General features: G+C 35.7%; 2 protein-coding genes across 3 annotated transcripts; one reads left to right on the top strand and one right to left on the bottom strand.

Moving 5' to 3' along the window:
- Positions 1 to 2,265: 2,265 nt before the first annotated feature.
- ankdd1a (ankyrin repeat and death domain containing 1A) lies at positions 2,266 to 11,691 on the top strand. Its single transcript, XM_026266874.1, has 15 exons — positions 2,266 to 2,457; positions 3,044 to 3,147; positions 3,612 to 3,710; positions 4,797 to 4,895; positions 5,119 to 5,223; positions 6,501 to 6,599; positions 7,162 to 7,260; positions 7,339 to 7,437; positions 7,517 to 7,615; positions 8,498 to 8,596; positions 8,675 to 8,773; positions 8,865 to 8,960; positions 9,048 to 9,249; positions 10,627 to 10,758; positions 11,418 to 11,691. Exons 1-15 carry the CDS (start codon positions 2,424 to 2,426, stop codon positions 11,477 to 11,479), a joined length of 1,527 nt encoding a protein of 508 aa, XP_026122659.1. The 5' UTR covers positions 2,266 to 2,423; the 3' UTR covers positions 11,480 to 11,691.
- Positions 11,692 to 15,556: 3,865 nt separating this feature from the next.
- On the bottom strand, positions 15,557 to 19,399 carry spg21 (SPG21 abhydrolase domain containing, maspardin). Of its 2 annotated transcripts, none has more exons than XM_026266872.1 (9): positions 19,271 to 19,399; positions 18,785 to 18,849; positions 18,321 to 18,482; positions 18,084 to 18,164; positions 17,849 to 17,994; positions 17,662 to 17,770; positions 17,186 to 17,293; positions 16,785 to 16,925; positions 15,557 to 16,246 (listed from the first exon to the last, which is right to left on the bottom strand). In XM_026266872.1, the coding sequence occupies exons 2-9, from the start codon at positions 18,845 to 18,847 to the stop codon at positions 16,121 to 16,123; spliced, it is 936 nt and encodes a 311-aa protein (XP_026122657.1). In that variant the 5' UTR covers positions 18,848 to 18,849; positions 19,271 to 19,399; the 3' UTR covers positions 15,557 to 16,120. The 2 variants fall into 2 exon arrangements, with proteins under 2 accessions (XP_026122657.1, XP_026122658.1); XM_026266873.1 differs by having other exon boundaries at positions 19,307 to 19,365.
- Between the last annotated feature and the right edge of the window lie 1,006 nt (positions 19,400 to 20,405).

Genomic DNA, 20,405 nt, shown 5'->3' with positions numbered 1-20,405 from the left:
AAAGTAAACATACTGAGACTGTATATGATCACATATCTTTCTTATTATTTATACTGTATGCAGTATATATGTATTATGCACATTATGCGAATGTTCAGTAAGGATGTGACTAGAATATTTTCCACTAGCCTATATAATGTACAAGCACACTGCAGAGAATGCTGTATCCCACAATGCAAAGTGCAGAGTGATCTTTAATTTCCACAGTGATGAAAAACTAGAAGAGCAGAGACCTGGCCTGTGTCCCAATGTAAATACTATCATCTTTAAATTCTATGTAATATCAATCATATTCAATATTATTTAGGGCAGAGAGGGTGGATTGCATGCACACTGGGATGCAGGGTTGATGTCGCTTTCATTTGCACCAAAGCAGGTGAACATCACTTATGCTTTTTACCTGGACAGACCAATATCCCTTATGTTTTATTGATTTGATCTTACACAGTGATTAATGTTCCCTGAATTTTCTTAGCAATATATACAGAGTGCATATATAATGTGCGTGTGTCTGTTAGTGGCCCAGCATGAGAAAATGGACGTGCGGTGTGAGATCATGAGAACAGTGTCAGTTGCATGATTCTCATGCTGAATGTGTGAAATATACAGCCCTCTTAAATGAAGTGTGACTTAACATGAGACTATTTAATCAGACGGTCAAGAGTTACGATTTTGTTGTATGATTAAAAATGAAAACAATAAGCATCGTTTTTAAGATTATTACTGCATGCAGACAACAGTGCTACTGTTTAAAATGTTACATTTATGTGCATTCTTTAGTTTGTAGTATTTTTATGTAGTGTTGGACAATGTTGTATTAAATAAAGTGTTGTTTACATGGCCTGGCTGTGCTGTTAATCTATAGCTGGATTTTCTGATGAACACTTTTTAAAACCTGTTAATCATGCCATACAGCCTATTTGTAGTTCAAGGCATAGTTTGCCCCCAAATTAAAATGAGCTAAATTTACTTGCCCTCAGGCCTCCCAAGATGTAGATGAGTTTGTCTCTTCATCAGAAAAGATTTTGAGAAGTGTTGCATTGGCTTACTTGCTCACCAATGGTTCCTCTGCAGTGAATGGGTGTTGTCAGAATGAAAGCCCAAATAGCTGATAAAAGCATCACAATAATCCACACCACTTGTCACTTCACGAGACTTATAGTGATTTTCTTCCCTTAAACTATTACTTTAAGCCTTTTCCTTGAATTGCCAAACAAAAATTAATAATTGCACTTGGCCTTGTCCACAGTGTTGTTGTTTTTTCTGACACGGATATTGGATTGCTTCTCTATCCAGCGTGCATTGCTTAGATTCGGAATGTTTTATGCAACTATGCGAACACAAATCAACTCAATTTGTGACTCACAAACTTTAAATGGCATATTAGCCTCAGCAGCTGTGCAATGCATGGAAAAATGAAATTGGCCTGAAATAAGTATTGAAAGTGAAGCTGGCGGGAAACCTGTCATCGTGACAGTAAAAGCAGTCTGTGAGTCTACAGCTCTCCCTAGTGGAGGTTCCTTATAATATCACAGCTTTCTTTGTTCAAACAGGTCAACATTTGTCCAGCATTCATGATAGTTTACCTAAAGCCAACAGGCAGACAAACAAGCACAATTGCCTATTGTTACACAACAAATATTAAAACCGATGAGAAAATTAACCCATGAAGAATCAGCTCTCAATGAAACGAATCTGATAACAAAGAGCAATGAATTTAAATATTTGGTGACGAATATAAAATAAAGACGAAACCTAGTGAATGAAATAAAAATCCCCGGATTCAGTAAGGAGTTTAAAAATGTAGTGTGCAATATTATGTATATCATTCAATAAAAACAAATGACAAATGCATGTTTTGTTTACAATAAATCATATGCATTTGTTCTTTAAGTAAATCATTTATATCGCATATTTTAGATATTTCTTTTGTTCACCTTTTTATAATATATTATAATATATAATATACGTTGGTTACTATTTACTATTGTACGTTCATTTGAGGGAAGAAGAAGCTTAACTGCCAAAAAATGACATCTGCTGTCTGTCACAATATTTACCCGGATGGAGAAAAGTGGTAGCAAATATATTTAACTAATGTCTCAAAAGCAACGTTGACAAAACCTATTTAATATTCATTAACTGCCAATTCGCCATTGGAAGTGACTTCAGCATAATCTAATTAATATTTATAATCACATCCGAAGGACACGAGGAAACGTCACCAAGCCCTAATTAATATTCATGAGCCAAACCCTCGTTCGCTTCAGCAGGATTCGTCATTTCCCAAAGCGGCAGGCTTGAGCTCGGCTGTGAGAGAAGCGCTCAGAAACACAGCCCAACATCGCGTCGGAAGATGAAGATGTAGACATGTATCACAAGATGCGCACATCGGATGCATAACACTGCATCGACTGAGGACGATGGAAGACGGACTGGTGTCTGAAGACGATATTTGTAAGTGTCAAAATACTGAAAAGATACAATAGTGACCGTGTTGTAGTGCGGTACGGACCCTAAGTAGGGCAGGTGAGAGAAATAAGGTTATATTCAATGGCTAAAATATTCATTATCTCACTGTATTTCTAAATGGCTTCTAAAACTAACTGTGTCTAATAGTTATAAATAAAAATTGTATTATATAAGACCAAAGAGACTTGTTTACAAAGGCTTTGTTGGATTCTTGAACATATTTACAGAAGAAAATGAATTTGTGTGTGTGTGTGTGTGTGTGTGTGTGTATAAATATATTATTTGTGTTATGATCAATTTTAAATATTATTTATATTAAATCATAGATAGATAGATAGATATTAGTTTTTTAATTGTATACCTTTTTAAATTGTGGGTCATAGTTTAATTATGTACACAATCAGGATAGAATCTAAAACCTAGATTGAAATTATCTCTAAAAAGTGATGAGAAACATTAAATATGAATACTGCCGATGCATGTGGACAATCATGGATCCTGCTCATGTTTGTACCGGTATACACCATACTGTATATAACTCCTGTCACCTTCCACGTTTATTTCTCTCCAGTGCTTTGCTCAGAGAAGGAGTTTCATGATGCTGCAAAGAGGAACGACACGGAGAGGATGCAGGAGCTCATCAGAAGAGGGGTGGACATCAAAGTCAAAAATAAGGTGAGATATAACCAATACAGAAATGTGCTCAATGCAAGGAATGGATTATGTGCATTATACTAGACAGTCTAAAGCAGTCTTTCTAATAAAAGACGCCCTTTGAATGGTTTAAAATTGGCTCTTTGACTAAAATAATAATGTAATAAAAATATATATATCGATTTAAATAAGTAAATAAACTATGATGTACACTTCTAAACATGATGGCACGTTTAAGAAAGCGGAGCGAAGCATGCCGAATGTACAGGAAGCTGTGTCAGAGGAAGTTATGTTGCCATCCACCATGCCAATTTCTCTGCCTGGAATGCTTTGTTTTTCCCAGTTATGCACCAGAGTGACGGAAACCCACATGTTGTGGTCGTCAGCACAGGATATGACCTTTGTTTTACCCTAGACAACAGTATTTATCATCTAAAGCCAGTGAGCGTGGATGTTTAATTTTCTCATGTGATTCTGGTTTAAAGATGGACCGTAAGGCCTTGCACTGGGCAGCAGGAGCCGGCAGTGAGCAGGCAGTGCGTCTGCTGCTGGACCACGACATGGAGGTGGATGATATGGACAGCGTACGTGTCAAATGCTTTTTGTTTGAGCGCTGCCACACTGTGTGAACAATCTTGGAACAGGTTCAATTTAGTTGTATTTTAGGCTGAATATTTTATGTAAGTTAAATATTGCTCCACTGAATACATTTTTAATGGGCTGCTGTTCACCATGTGACTTGTAAATTACTGGAGGCTATGAGTTTGTTACACCAGCAATGATTGAAGAGACAAAGAGTGGCCCTGAAATGCAAGGCAGAACTTTTAGATAATTGAGTGTTGACTAATATGTACCTGTGCATTATATATACATATATATATATATATATATATATATATATATATATATATATATATATATATATATATATATATATATAAATTATAATTTGATATAATAATTAATAATTACTTCAATAATTATAATTATATATTTTTTTGTAAATTACATAGACGTATAAGTAATAATTTTTTTTTTTTTTTGGTGTATGTTGTAACTGGTCATTATTTTTGTATCAACTTTTTAGTATTTTAGAGCATATACAGAGCATTTTTAAAATAAATATAAATGTATTAATAAATATAATAAATATAAATGTTGTTGTTTTTTTATCACATCTTTGTTTCTGCACTTCATGTAAATGGTCCTGTGAAGTGTCTTTCATTTTTTAAATACATATTTTCCATGTTGTCCCTCAAGTAGTATTGTGGGTATAATTATCTTAATTCTAGCAAATGCAGTTTTATTTGATACAATTTTACAGGAGATTAAAATAATATTTAAACATACTATTTAGAAAAGATTCAGATAAAGTATAGCTTTTCTCACTATAACATTCCATACACTTTTGCATAAATTTTTTATTAGCTCCATTATTAAACTTTTTACATTTATGCATTTGCTGGACCCATTTAAGTGACTCACATCAATACATTCAAGCAAGCAATACATTTTACCTGCATGTTTATTCCTTGGGAATCAAACCCTTGTCCTCAGCATTGCCAGTAGTAGTTTCTACACATGCACTGCTGTTCATGATCCACTGGAACACGATTCTTAATTATGTAATTAAGGAAGTTGTGTGACGTATACATTCTTTTGTTTTCCAGTTTGGTATGAACGCTCTGCTCTTGGCGGCATGGTTTGGTCACCTCTCAATCCTAAAGATCCTTGTCTCAACTGGAGCGAAGCTCACCTGTGAAAACAAAGTAAGACTCTATTGGCAAAAAGTTTCGTTATGTCTCAGATATCTTTTATGTACTCCGCTCTCTCACGGTTGACTATCCTCTTGACGAATAGCGTTCTGAAGGTGTTCTTTAAAGACCACTAACCAATATAAATGAGACTGATGTGTGTACTGGCCTACATTCAGGCTTCAACATTCATTTCAATGCATCTCGCTCACTGAACGGTCTCTTTTTTTTCTTTCAGAATGGCTTGAATCTCTTACACTGTGCTGCACAGAGGGGTCACATCAGTGTTTTGGAGTATATTATGGAAGATCTGGAAAACGTGCAGCTTAATAAAGTCGACAAGGTGAGAATCTCATGTTTTGCCACAGTGCCCATGTGTAATGTCTTTTAATTGTACCCTCTGTTCCCTGCGAAATACTAGAGCCCAGACAAAGTTTAGAGACCGAATGGGTTTTGTTTTCCAAAGTTGGGAGTTAAAGTTGATTGCACAGTGTCCATGCAAATACCAGTTAAACATTTTTAAGGAATGGCTTTAAGGAAGGAATTGTGCTAAGGAAGAGTTTTGTTGACTTAAAAAAGCTGCCAGTGAACAGGAGCTGTCAAGCACCAGAAAGGACAAATATAGCTTCATAGAAATATGTTTACTGGGAAAAATGGTGACGTGTTCAATGCTTATTTTATTGAAACCGCTGTACTGTATTATCAATGTCAACAGGGTTCATTTTTATGTCTTGTTGTCTTAAAACTCTGATTTAAGTTTTTCCAGTTGTTGTGAATTGTACTACTTGTATGTTATGATGAGATTTATGGTCCATTATGTGTTCTGTAAAGTAGATCAATAATACAAATATGTGACCCTGGACCACAAAAGGTTAAGTGTCAATTTTTCAAAATTGATCGCTTTTTAAGTTGTCCATATGAATTTTTAGCAATGCATAACACTGATCAAAAATAAAGTTTTGATATATTTACAGTAGGAAAGTTACAAAATATCTTCATGGAACTTTACTTAATATACTAATGATTTTTGGTATAAAAGAAAAATCAATAATTTTTTTTGGCTATTGTTACAAGTGTACCCCAGTGACCCCAAGACGGTCACTTACAGTATATCACACAATCAATATTCTCAAGTAGTTTCATTGTGCTTTGTGACAACATCCCTGCTGGAAATAGGTTGCCTTCTAATGGTGGCTAGTTAAAACCACTAAACCTTAATGGAACATGTCCCAAAACACACATATTTTCAATGGTTTTAATGGTTAAAAGTTTGGTATATGTAGTGGAAACCATCAGAATTTCTGTGATGGTTTCTATTGTTTGTTTGTTTTTTCAGCAGGGATGTTTTATTACCCACTGAAATAATAACAGATGAAGCAAAGCTATAATACTTATGGAAACTACACCTTTCCATTACACAAAAGGCTCTTTATATTGGAAATAGGTTCTTCAGATTATTAAAATATTCTAAACATTAAGAAAAAGAGAGATTATTTTAAGAACTGTTCACAGAATGGTTCTTTGAGGAACCAAAAATGGTTCTTCTATTGCATTACTATTTTAAAGAGTGTAGTACTGTACATTATGTCCTTTCTAACGTGTGTCCATCTGCTGTGTCAGTCAGGTAAGACAGCGTTTCATTTGGCCGCGGAGCATGGGCACCTGGAGGTGGTGGAGTTTCTCATTGGTATGGGCTGTGCTCATGACCTCAAGGACAAGGTGAGGGACAGCAAGAGTCATGGGTGCACAGGCGCTCCTCAGTGTGTGCTAATTAGATTTCTCTACTACTAGATGTAAAATGCCAAAGTAGAGGGCAAAGCGAGCCAAAGTTTTCAGAATAACGCTTCTGAGAACTTGTCAATGTGATCCAAATAAAAACTCTAGACTTGGGCGGTGTGACACTGAATTATAATTTTAATCGGTGTTTGCTGACATCAAATGTGCCATATATAGGATCCCTTATCTCTAATTCACTATGGCAAAGGCATGCCCATTGAAAATATGATATTTATATAAGAGTAAATTCAATGCAGAGTGGTGCCAAATTCAGCGGTTCCAAAGAAATGGCCAAAATAGAAAAGAAATCAACTACATATGAATTAATCTGACCTCACGACAAAAAAAAAAAGAGAAACTAAACGCATTCAGCATGCTACAGTAGATGCATCACGTGCCGTAATTTGATAAGTTAAACTAACCAAAACAAAAACATACAAAGAATGGGAAAACATTGGCCTTAACAACATCGATGCAGCACTAATATGATGTCCATGAACTGCAGGAGGAAAACACTGCACTGCATTTAGCAGCTAAGCAAGGCCACAGTGATGTCCTACAGAAGATCATGGAAACCGGCGAGAGCATTGATGAAAAAAACATTGTAAGTAGATCCTGTTTTTTGTGTGCATTGAAAGGTTTTTTTTGGTGTTATTTGCGTCAAACTGTGATCTTTTATCAGGATGGCATGACGGCTTTACATTTGGCAGCTGAAGGAGGGCATTATGAATGTATCAGACTCTTGCTGGAGGCTGGCTGCAATGTCAATGAACTTACTCATGTGAGGACATTGGTTTATACTATCAGTTTTCAACTTTCAGTACAAGTCAAAGCACACCGTAAAGTGTTTCTTCTTATAGAGTAACAGGACAGCTCTTCATCTGGTGGCCCAGCATGGCTCTGGAAGAGAGATCAAACTGCTGGTACAGGCTGGGATCAATCTGGATTCAGTAGACACAGTGAGTACTAAAACCCCCAGCTTACCTGCTTTTTATGTTTTTGGTATGAAATTCACTGAAGAACAGGAGAGAATTCTTGGGGGAATATTCACTATGGCAATGGCATGCCCATTGAACTAATTTGCTGAATTCTCAGTTAGCGGTGTTCAATAATAATGCTCTGCATAACAGATATTCACAGACCTATAGGTACAGTATAGGTACAAGGCCATCTTGATTATGTTAAAGACATGTTTAAGACATAATATTATTATACAGAAGTTTTACTGCATCATTCGGCTGATTTTGCACCCTTTAAGAGCATGACAAAAGCACTATTTGGGACAAGTATTTTGTGGGTTTATTCCTGTCCAAATGTTAAAGGCAACATTATGGGGAGTGTTAAAGTTTTTGCAAAAATTATGGGAATGTTACTTTTGCATGTTCTATACACCATCTTAGATTAATAGCCAACTGAAATGTTTCAGAAAGAAAAAAAAAGTTCATTAAGAACATTATTAGACATTTTGAATGAACATTCTATTAATGTTACTTGTTCATAAACTGTTAGAACCTTGCCAGAATGTGAGCTAAAGGATATTCTCTGTTGTGCATGCACACATCACATCTAAGGCCACATCCAGACAACGTTAACGCCTCTTAAAGAAAAAAAAAAGTACACTGACGAAATAATAAATTTTTAGTACGATCACAATGTGGAGTGCATCATTTGGGCACATTTGACAAATTACCTGATTCGCGACTATTCTGAATAGTAAAACTTAGAATTGTAAAGTTTCTGAGGTTTTAGCTCCTGCTAAAACCTCAGAAACTTTACAATTCTAAGTTTTATTATTCAGAATATCTAATGTATTTACAGTAGAGACATTTTTCTTTACCTAGCAACATACTTCAGCTCTGCACTTGGCAGTACTCAACAACTCCACAGGAATAGTCAAGGATCTTATCGATGCGGGATGTGACCTGGACATCTTTGACAATGTGAGTGTCAAACATTTATGATTTCATGGATTAAGGAAATGGTTTCTTCACTCATTCATCAACAATTGTTCCTCACAGCGGCTTCAAACTGCTTTGCACATAGCAGCAGAACACGGACGGCAGAACATCGCTGAGATGATCCTGATATCTGGAGTCAACCTCAATCTGCTCGACAAGGTGCAAATCACTGTTGCATACTTGAGTGTGGTTGATAAATTTGTATATTTTAATGCACTTCATCAAACGATTGAACAAAATGTATTTACAGCAGGGAAAGACATCTCTGGATGTTGCAGCACGAGGCAACCATGTCAATGTCGTTGACATGATTATCAAGGCTGACAGATTTTACAAATGGGAGAAGGTTTGTTCAGTATATATTAATCTTAAATTAATTGATTCCGAAATCATTTGAATATTGAAGATTTTAAATGTGTTCATTGCTTTCTAGGAAAATGTGACGAGTGACTCTGACTCTCTGGTGGGAGCGAGTCTTACATTTAAGCAAGATCATCGACAGGAGACACAACATATGCGATCTGTCCTGTGGAAACTAGCCTCCAAATATCTCAAACCAGGCGAGTGGAAAACACTGGCTCGGCACTGGAAGTTCTCAGATGCACATATTCGAGCCATAGAGCACCAATGGACAGGTATGTCATTTAACATAATCTGCTGAGTGCATCTTTAAAAAATATATATGTGTACATTTGTAAGTTGCTTTGGAAAAAAGCATCTGCTGTGTGTGTGTGTGTATGCATGTATGTGTGTATATATACAGTATATATAGGTGAGTTCATTTGTTAAAACAGGTAACTCTCAGTTACAGGTAATTTTTTATAAATCATGTTTTTCATTGTGCGTTTCACATACTGTACCTGCAAAAAAGGGTCACATCATTTGGAATATTTTGCGAATTTGAAGGTGGGGTAAGTGATTTCTGGTAGCCAATGTTGATATTTAAAATCACCAAAACAAACACGCCCCTACCCCAAAAGGGCCTTGCCCCTATTTTGATAGTGCATCCCCAAAATCACAGGTAATAGTTTCAAAAATTAAGTTGTACGTTTGAAGGAGTATTTCTGTTCCAAAAATACTCCTTCCGGTTTGTCACAAGTTTCGGAAAGTTTTTTTCGAGTATGGCTCTGTGTGACGTTAGATGGAGCGGAATTTCCTTATATGGGTCCTAAGGGCATTTCTCCCGGAAGAGCGCGCGCTCCCGTATAGCACAGCACTGAGAGCACAGACATTCACTGATCAGAGCGACCCCCCTTTAAACATCTAAACATTTGCAAACAACATTGTACTGGAGAATCTGATCATATAAAAGTCAGATCAGTAGTGCAAAGTTCACAGGTTACTCTTTATTTATTTTTTTGAAGACTCAAAGTAAAGTTCTCCCACACTATGGATGACTTCGTTCGATTAGCTTTATCTTCCGCTTTTTTCTTTTTCTTTCTCGAGCTTACTCCACTGCCGTCTGTCTCCACCATCTTGCTGAATACCATAGACAGTAAAAGAAATGGACACAGCGACCCCAGTGGAACTCAATTGAGACAATTGAAGCCCATTTTTAGCATTTTTTAGCACTTCCGTTTCAACTCAAACGAAGCTTGACGACGTCAGCAACCTGTCTGACAGATGTAAATCTTCTAGTAGCTGTGTGTGCAAACTGCCATCGTTAATCTTGCAGATACCGCGAGCTTGAGCGGGGAGTTCTTTGTCGTGAGTGAGCTGCTACACTTTGGTCACCGCAGATTTAAAATATGCATGAAATGAGCCACTTACGGCAAATAAAAGTTATTTAGCAACTAATCGATGACTAAATTAGTTGACAACTATTTAAATAATCGATTTTAATCCATTAAATCGATTAGTTGTTTCAGCTCTACTTTTTTGTAAAAATAAATACCCCACTTTTAACATGTAAATGAAGCATTCTGTTATTTATTAACAAAATAAAGGAAAAACGGTGTGTTCCTTGTGATAAGATATCCGTCATAGTGATGACAAGCTCTGAACTTTAAAAGGTACCAAGAGCTACAAGGAGCACGGGCATAGGATGCTGCTCATCTGGCTGCACGGAGTGATCATCGCTGGAGAAAACCCCATCAAGGGCTTGTACGAAGGTCTGACTGGAATCTCCAGGATTGATTTGGCAGGTGAATTCAGCATTACACTTCATGTGTGTATAAGATCTGTTTCTAAACCTACTGTTATGCCTGTCTAGACAAAAACTGTATGCATCATATGTGCATTTCAGACTCAAATGCAGCAAAATGAAAAACTTGTTGGCAGAATTGCGGGTGTCATTTTTTGGAAGGCAAATGCAGAATGCATTGTAGTGAATTTGTATGCAAATTAAATTAAAAAAATTATATTAGGTTATTATTCTTGCCAAGAACCATTAACTTCATATGTCTATATATTAATGTATGTGACCAACTAAAGTTTTGCATGCCATTTTGACTAGGATTATGCCTTTGATGATTGTAAGCTGTTCTGAGCTATTGAGTGTGTGTGTGTGTGTGTGTGTGTGTGATACGTCAATATTGATAGCCTGAATGCACTGTAAGTCGCTTTGGATAAAAGCATCTGCTAAATGCATAAATTTAATTTAGTGTAATTTTAATTTAATATATATATATAATATATATTGTTTTCTTCTTTACACACACACACACACACACACACACACACACACACACACACACACACACACACACATATATATATATATATATATATATATATATATATATATTAGTTTCATAGTCTTGCTTTACTTTCCGTCTTTTATAACTTTTTTTCTTCCTAACAGAAAGCATGCGACAACAGGCAAATGCGGATCCGTCTTCTGCTAAAAAATGCTCTACAATGTAATGTGAGATTTGTTGAGAATGGTCTAGACTGAGCACGTACCAACCAGGAGATTGGATGCTCTTCAAATACACAGTACTGAAGAAACACAAATACTTAAATATAACCTCAGTGATGTGTCGGAGAAGAAAACTTAGCCTGTTCACACCAAGAGCAAATATTTACAGCAAGCATGACTTTGTTTTGAACTGATGGGTTTCTTTGGAACCATTCATATACAGAGATGTATAGTAACGAAGTAGAACTACTTCACTACTGTACTTAAGTACTAAAAGGCGGTATCTGTACTTTACTGGAGTATTATTTTTTTCTCCTACTTCCACTTTTACTTCGGTACATATTTTCGCTGAGTTTAATACTTTTACTCCGATATTTTTTTTATGTGCTGCATCGTTACTCGTTACAATTATAATAATGTTACGAATCATTCCATTACAAACCACTGCCAGAACTGTAGATGGCATGTTTGATGAAGCTGGCACATCATTGAGCGAATCAAGCGAGACTGCGCGTGCTGACTGAACTGCTGTGAAGAGAGAGATGAACACCGAGCCGAGCCAGATAATGACTCGTTCACGAGTCAAGAAACGGTTGCATCGGTTCTCGGATGACCAACGTTAGTTCTTTCTGACAGTTCGATTCAATAAACCAGTTGAAGAAAACAGTTCACCGATTCTTTTGCGCTCGACGCAACATTAACACAGAATTAGTTCAGAATCAATCACCAAAAGAATCAGTTCAGTTCAGACGCTCTGTGTGTCGGTTTGCTTCACGCTAAATCACACATGCGCAGTATCATCAGCTCCTCGGTTCACGAATCAGACGCGTCTGACAGAAACGGCTCTTCACTTGTGAACGAGTCAGTCGTTCGTTATCTGGCTCGGCTCGGTGTTCATCACAGCAGTTCAGTCAATGTACTGTTTGAGTAAATGAATTACTCCTGGATATTGGTTTGTTTTAACTCTGAGGGAGTGTCAGACACATTAAACAAGTCAACAGCTTAATTCATCTGTGGATTAATGCGTATTGGAGACGCGAACCGTTTAAAACGATTCAGTTCGATTTGGTGGACTGTTTCAAAAAGATCCGGTTACATCGAATGATTCGTTCGCGAACCAGATAACACAAACTGCTTTGTTTTTAACTGTCTTACAACAGACACGGAAGAGAAGACAATGCTGAATAAAGTCGTAGATTTTGCTATTTTTGGACCAAAATGTATTTTCGATGCTTCAAAAAATTCTAAATGACCCTCTGATGTCTTATGGGTTTGAAACAACATGAGGGTAAGTTATTATTGACAGAATTTTGCAAATTGGGCTAACTAACCCTAGTAACCGTTTTTTGTTTACAAGAAGTTACAGTCAAAGGAATTGTGATTGTCCTTTAGGTTAATCATTTGAAATAGTAAAAACAATATGTTCAAACTTTTGACTACTTTCTTTAATAGCTACATAACACAATACTTCTACTTTTACTTTCAGTACTTGAGTAGTAAATTTTTAAAATAGACTACTTGCAATACTTAAGTACAAAAAATGTTGAATACTTTAGTACTTCTACTTAAGTGTGGTGCTTAAAGAGCACTTCTACTTCTACTCAAGTCACTTTTTTGATAGAGCACTTGTACTTTTACTCAAGTATGGGTCTCTAGTACTTTATACATCTCTGTTCATATAGAGAAAATATGATAGACAGAAAGAGAAAAAAAAAATCTGTTCTCCCAAAAACTGCTCCCTGTTGAAAAACTTGCCAAGCAATAACATTTTTGGTCATGCTGAATTTCACTTTCCACATTTCTATTTTACAGTTCTGCATGTATTTCTGTCCTATATTTATTTGTAGTTGCAGCTTTTCTGCTGTAATTGTTATTTTTAAGACTAGAAACAAAGACAATACTAATACAGCTGCACTGCTCAGGATACTGGGTAACATGTTTTATGTGTGTTTAAATGTGTGTGATCATCCTGTTCATTATAGGATTGGCAGGACTGAAAGGTCCAAACTTTTTTGTATGTGCAAATGTTCTTATTTGAACACGGGCAAAAAAAAAAAAAAAAAAAAAAAAAAGTGAAGGTGCAATACGATTAAGAGAATAAACCACTGTAGTATTTTATGCAGATTGGGGCTGAGTTGATATCGAGTTCTCAATTTTTTTTTTCTTCATCTTCTTTTTTTTTTGTAGTAAATCCCTACAAGCTTTGTGGTTTGTTACTTTTGATATAAAACAAAGCCTTAGCTTAAATTCTGAAATGTAAACAATAAATACAGTTTTTTACGATGTCACGTAATGTTTACCTCAGAAAAGCCATTCAATGCCGATAACTGTTAAATGTTTGTATAAAAAATAGAAGAAAAAAAAATTGGAGCATAGTTATATCGTTAAGTATAAAAGTATAGGTTAAGTACGTCTATCTTTTTCCCTTTACAGTTTACAATGTCAGTTGAGATTTCTTTACTTGAGAAAACCTGACACGCACCTGATAGCCTCTAAATGAATCCGTATCGAGTCGAGATCGGAATCGAATCGAATCACAAGCTGGAGAATTAAAAAACTATGTCAACCCAGTTCTTATGCAAACAATATATTCAGCCTGCCTAAGCAAGAGATGTGTAAATGTTGCTTGTGATGTTAGAGATGCTACACTGATGCATGCAAGACTGTAACTGAAACTGTACTTGTTTGATTTGTAAGTGTACTTGTTTTAAAGTATTAAGTCTGGTATGAGTCACCGTTTGCAGCATGACTAGAGTTGTTGATTTTTCCCACACTAAAAGTCTGTTAATCTAATTAAATTATTGCACTTTATTATCTAGATGTTTTTGTCATATTTTGTTATAATGGCTTTAGTGGACTGTGACTCGTCAGGAAATTAAGTGCTGATGTGCAAGCAGGATAAAAAAAATACACTTCTGCCAAGACAAAAGATGCAAATTTGCTGTCACCAATGGTAATAGGGTAGTAACCAAATGTAACTATGCCAACCAAAATGCTGTTGCCATTTTTAAATGAGGTGATGCAAACAAATCATTGAAAACCAGCCATCTCTGATAAATAGGAAGCGGTTTTCTTTTGGAATGATGTTGCAAGCTGTCTCCAAGCAACACAAATAGTCTCAATAAACAAATATATTACAACAGGAAGTTCTGCTTATTTCATTCTGTATTTTCGTTTTAGAATCAGTCCAATAATCTTAGGGTCTGTAATGGTGCATAATATTTTATTTTAATTGCTTTGGACTGTTTTCACATCTAATTGGTGCTTGGTCTTTGCATATGTCTTTCCTGATATAGAAGCAATCGTTTAAAGTTAAAACACCATGATGGGTTTGTTTATTACAAACACACAGCTTTTCACTTCTCATGATGTTAATCAATAGACTGGAGTGGTGTGGATTATTGTGATGTTTTAAATAGCTGTTTGGACTCGCATTTTGACGGCACCCATTCACTGCAGAAGATCCACTGGTGAAAAAGTGAGGTAAATGCTACATTTCTCCAAATCTGTTCCAATGAAGAAACAAACTCATCTTCATCTTGGATGGCCTGAGGGTGAGTAAATTTGCAGCAAATTGACATTTTTGGGTGAACTCGTCCTTTAAGCCAGCGGCATTCACATCCACCTCTATTCAGATCCTGATGTTACACTTAGAAAAATGTCACAATACTGTTGTAATGTTTTTTGCAACTTCTGTTTCGTGACAAGTTTAATGTGATGGCCCCTTCCAAAAATGATTATGGTGGTACAAGATCAAAATATCATGGTACTGAATGATTATGATATTCATATAATGTTGTATTTAGGTGATGTCTAAAAAATAAAATAATCATCTGGTCTGCTGCGGTAGAGACTTGAATTTATTTGCATGCCATAATTTTGTAATGCCCAATTCATTAATCTGATTCTTTTGTTAACACTTTAATAAGATGTGAATAATTTTTATTGTGTAGCCATAGAGGTGTTGTAACTGTGTGGTAATGATTTAGTTATTGATATACATTATTGGCAGGTGAGAGTTTAACACATGCAGAACCTGTAATAAATTGTTGTAAAATCTTTAATAACGATCGATACCTGTCTTTTGCAGTTACAGGACTTTTATTTAAGTAAATAATGACACTTTTTGATTTGTTACCAAATCAAAGACTGCTGATAGGTCATTTGGAAAAGGTAAGAGATTTATACAATCTGGTGTTAAAACCAGTTTCGGTTTATATCAGTGCATGACTCCAACAGACATAATGACACTGACAACATTCATACATACAAAAAAACCAAGTACATGACAAAAAAAAAACACCAATGTACAAAAGGCAGAAAATGAAGTTCAAGGAGTAAAAAGTGCTAAATTGAATAAATGCGTGCATTTTATATTGTGTAAGGCAACCGGGTCAAAATATGGCATTCTATGAAAACTCTTTTACCATGTAATCAATTTCACTTATTTACAGTCATACTTATCAAAATATTGTTTATTTTCTGTAAAGTAAAAATAGGCTCTTTAAAATCCATTCACATTTAACTGAGTTTAAGGTCATAGAAAAACAGAATACCGGCACGTGATCTCTGAAACGGGTTCAATTCAGATCCAGATTCATCTAGTCAACCTTCAGGGGATGCTTGGATGAACCCTGTTGGTCTCTCTACGATTCCTTATCACTCTCACTGTTGTTGCTCAGATTTGTCCTCTGCACTTCCAGCTCCTCTGCACTGACCATCTCTGGACTGATAGCGGCGTACCGTGTCCCATGAAACTGACGCAGGTGTATCTACGGAGTAAAAGCAGAGTAACAAAATGCAAATTAAGCCTTAAAAAAATTAATTAAAATAAAATCACAACATGATTGCACTGTTTTTAATCACTATTCACTGAAACAGCAAACTTTAGTAACAGAAAACTGGTCCTTGTGTCTTTAAAACAGGTCGTCTTTATTCACTGAGAATCTTCCTCCAAAAAGTCATCAACTATTGCAATCTGATTACGGAGTCGTGAGTTTGTGATTCGAAAGAACTGAAGATTTTTTAGAAAAAAGCAAATTACTGTTTCTGGCAAAAATCTATCATATGGCTAAGATTCAGACTGAAGTCTGACTACTTTTACTTGCTGCTTTTTTAACTTTTAAAGCTTTCGATTACTTTAATTGCAGGAAAATTAGCAATTAAAATGTTCTTCATATACATGTTCCACAGAAGAAAGTGCGTTATTTGAGGTCGGAACATCATGAGGGTAAGTAAATAATGAAAGTTTTTACATTTGTTTGATTGAAATATTGGTTGAAATATTCCTTTCAACGACTTGAAACTCACTTGTATGTACAGGTTGACTTCTGCACTTCTGCACAGATACGGGAAGTTTCCTCCTGTTTTGAGGTGAGCTCTTCTAGCGTTGGGGTACAGCTTATACATTTCTTCCTTTGCCTCATGAGACAGGGCACTCTGATCAAAAACCTAAGTGGAAATATGTGCGAAATGTTTTTAAAATGTTAAACTTACATCTTATTTCTGTAACTTATGTAAAGTGTTTCAGTTCTAGAATCACAAAACTTTATACAAAGTTTAGAATAAAGGCCCGTTCACACCAAGGAAGATAAAGATAACACTATACGGTAGTTCTAAAAATATTTCACAATTTTAAAGAATAGAGGAGTCTACAGCACAACAATAACCATAAAGACAAAGAGAAATGATAGTGTATAAAAAAGACCTACATCCATTATAGTGACGGCAATATCCTTTATCTTGTGAGGCTCCACATAAGAGTTTTGGCAGTTCAGCGTGAGTCGAGAGGCCAGTTCACTCTGGTTCAGGCTTTCCAGCTGAAGCACAAGCAAACAGAGAGCGCTTTGTTGATAAATGAGCAAAGAGTGAGACAAATTCCCTTCACACATCAGTCTGAGATCTATTACTAACTACATCAATCCAGAATAAGCACTAAATGTGGTTTGATTAATGTGCAGTTTCCACATAACCATTTCAGTACAATTAAAGTTTGCATGTATTTTTACACATATCATGTTCATATTAAATGTATTTAAGGCAAAAAAAAAAAAAATGACTTCGATAAACACTCTTAATGTATGATTTGTAATCGTTTTTTGTAATTGGTTTTGTAGGTCATATATTGTAGCATTACATAAATAATAACATCAATGCTGTAAACAATCAGTACAGTAGAAATACTTACTCTGTCAACCATAAAGTCAATTGCATCTACCATTTTTGGGTCCACAGGTCCTTTGGCAAAGTTACCAAGCACAATCTTTTTGAGCATGAAAGCAGGCATCAACCAGAAACTAGAAAAGAAAAATTATACATGAGACAAACTCACAATGATGGAGATGTTATCACTGTAAAAGTATCCAGTATATAACCTGTTTGCTGTCCAAGTCTGGTTGAAGATCGATGTGTCACTAAATGAGTTGCACAGGATCAGAGAATGAACTCTGGGAGATTTATGCGTGACTTCAGCAAATTTCTGAGCCAGGAATCCTCCCAGAGAGGCACCAAACAAATGCACCTATGCAGACCGAAAAACAAAGAATAGGTTGTGAAAGAGACCCAGTTCTCATCTTGTATACCATACTTAAAACAATCAATACACCATACCTTGTCCAGTTGTAAGTTGTCTAAAAGCTTCCTAAATCCATCACAAAATTCCAGCAGATCCCAATAGACAGGATATTGGAGCTGGATACAGAAATTTCAGGAAATAAATCAGGAAAAAGCAAAAGAATATGTTAGTTTATGCAAAATGGCATTTTTGAAATGGAAAGCGACTGAATAACGCTTTCAATTGTTAACAGATATCCAGCAGGTCTATCTGTATCTGATGTGAAAACGTACAGAGATGACGCGGTAGCCCCATCCGGAGAGAGCCAGGACCTGTTGGAAGAAAACCTCTGCCGTGCCGCTCACAGGTGGGAGGAAGATGATGGGACACCTGATGCTTTTCGGCCCGGCGTCATACAACGACCAGACTTTACTGTCATCATCATCCACGATTATCTACAGAAGATGCACAGGCAAGACGTCTCACAGTTGTGCTACATCAGCCTTATAATATACATATATTATTCTAATTTACATTTATGGCAGTTCTAATTCATTTAATTTTAACTATGCTTTTTAAAAAAAAAAAAAAAAGAAAAGACAATTAACAATGGCAAATGACAATTATGCATTGTTTTCCACCGCAAATGAACTTACAGCCGATATGTAAATAACAGACATGCTAATAAGCAACTAGTTAATAGTGAAAATTGGTCCCTATATGAAATTGTTACCGATAGAAAGCTAGATGAACTTACTCTTTTCAGAGGCACGGCGCTTCTGAACCAGTTATAGTCAGGAGATACTCTTATCTCCTCCATTGCTGAAATGCAAATGAAAGATGAGGTTAAATACGTGTATAGTATGTTTCACAGAATAACTGACACGATCCACTGAAAGCTTGCAATTTAGATTAAAAGAATAGGAACTGTGTCATTGGTTTTACACCCCTTTCATGTAAAGTATTTCACCATAGAAAAACATGTGACTAGACTACAAAATGATCTCGTGAGCAAATGAGACAGGCGAACGCACAAACACAGCTCCTGTAGGTACATCAATCCATTATTAATTGACGGTTTCTCTGAAATAACCGTTTAAACAAATGAAAAATTAACATAAGACTGTTTTAGATGCTCAAAAACACAACATCTGCCTCTACAAAACTGGCGTTTGTTTACGCTTCATAACAGCGTACATCTGGAGACTATTTCGAACAATAGATGAATAACGTTATATATTACCGTGCTGATTTGTGAAATAAATCACGTTTTACTGACTTTAATCCAAAAACATTGTAGCTGTTCGTTGAATCACATGACAGCAGCTTCCGCAGCCAACAAACACACCAGCCAATCACCACCCGCGAACAATGCGCATGCGCAGTGAGAGCAATGGAGAACTTTTAAAGAAACAGTTCACCTTAAAAAAAAATCTAAAAAGACTCGCACTCATGTTGTTGCAAACCCTTATGACTTTCTTTCTTCTGTGGAACGAAAAAAGGAAATGAATGACTGAATGGCTGACTAATTTATATCTTCACAACTCCTTTAAGTGTTTCACTGTGTTAGTAATATTTTGACATTTTGTATGTAATGAGATATATACAGGGTTGTGGCCTGTATATACATGTGTACATATGCATGTAACGGCGTTACGTAATCAGTATACAAAAATCCAGTAACTGTATTCAGTTACAGTTACGTCAAAAAACGTAGTAATCAGATTATAGTTACATTTTGAAAAAAGGGGGAATACTTTCAGGATTACAATGGTTTCATTTAAAACTAAATAAATCAGTATTTTGGCATAACACTATATTAAGCGCAGCTTGATTAATGACTCACGCGAGTCACGTGTGCCACCCGCTGGAGCATGCGCAAATAACAGCTGTCTACAATCTCCTCAAACGCAGATTGAATCACTACTGCTAAACAATATGCTGCCCGCGGGCAAAAACGCGTTAATTTCATGGAAATTCCGCTGCTATTTTGTTTAAAAAGAAGAAATTGCAAACAACGTTGAACAATTGTGTTCTTATTATATTTGCTTGGGAAAAAAATGAATTTGTATTCTCTATTTCCCTTTTGAAGAAACATTTCTTTAAAATTATTTCTTATTATATTTTCTTCAAAATAAAACAAAATAATCTGTAATACCAATACCATGCACTAGATGTCTGTATAGTCCTTTACACATATATTAATTCAGGGCTGTGAAATTCATAATTAATAAATGTTGTTGTTTTAAAAAAATAATATTTGACCTTGAAGTAATCCAGAAGTAATCCAAAAGTAATCAGTTATATTACTTTCATATTGTGGTACTTGGATTACGTTACTGAATACTTTTTTATGAAGTAATTAGTAACTGTAACTG

This window comes from Carassius auratus, chromosome 7 (genome assembly GCF_003368295.1).
Source record: "Carassius auratus strain Wakin chromosome 7, ASM336829v1, whole genome shotgun sequence".
Classification (NCBI taxonomy): domain Eukaryota; kingdom Metazoa; phylum Chordata; class Actinopteri; order Cypriniformes; family Cyprinidae; genus Carassius; species Carassius auratus.
This window is presented reverse-complemented; position numbering and strand designations above follow the sequence as displayed.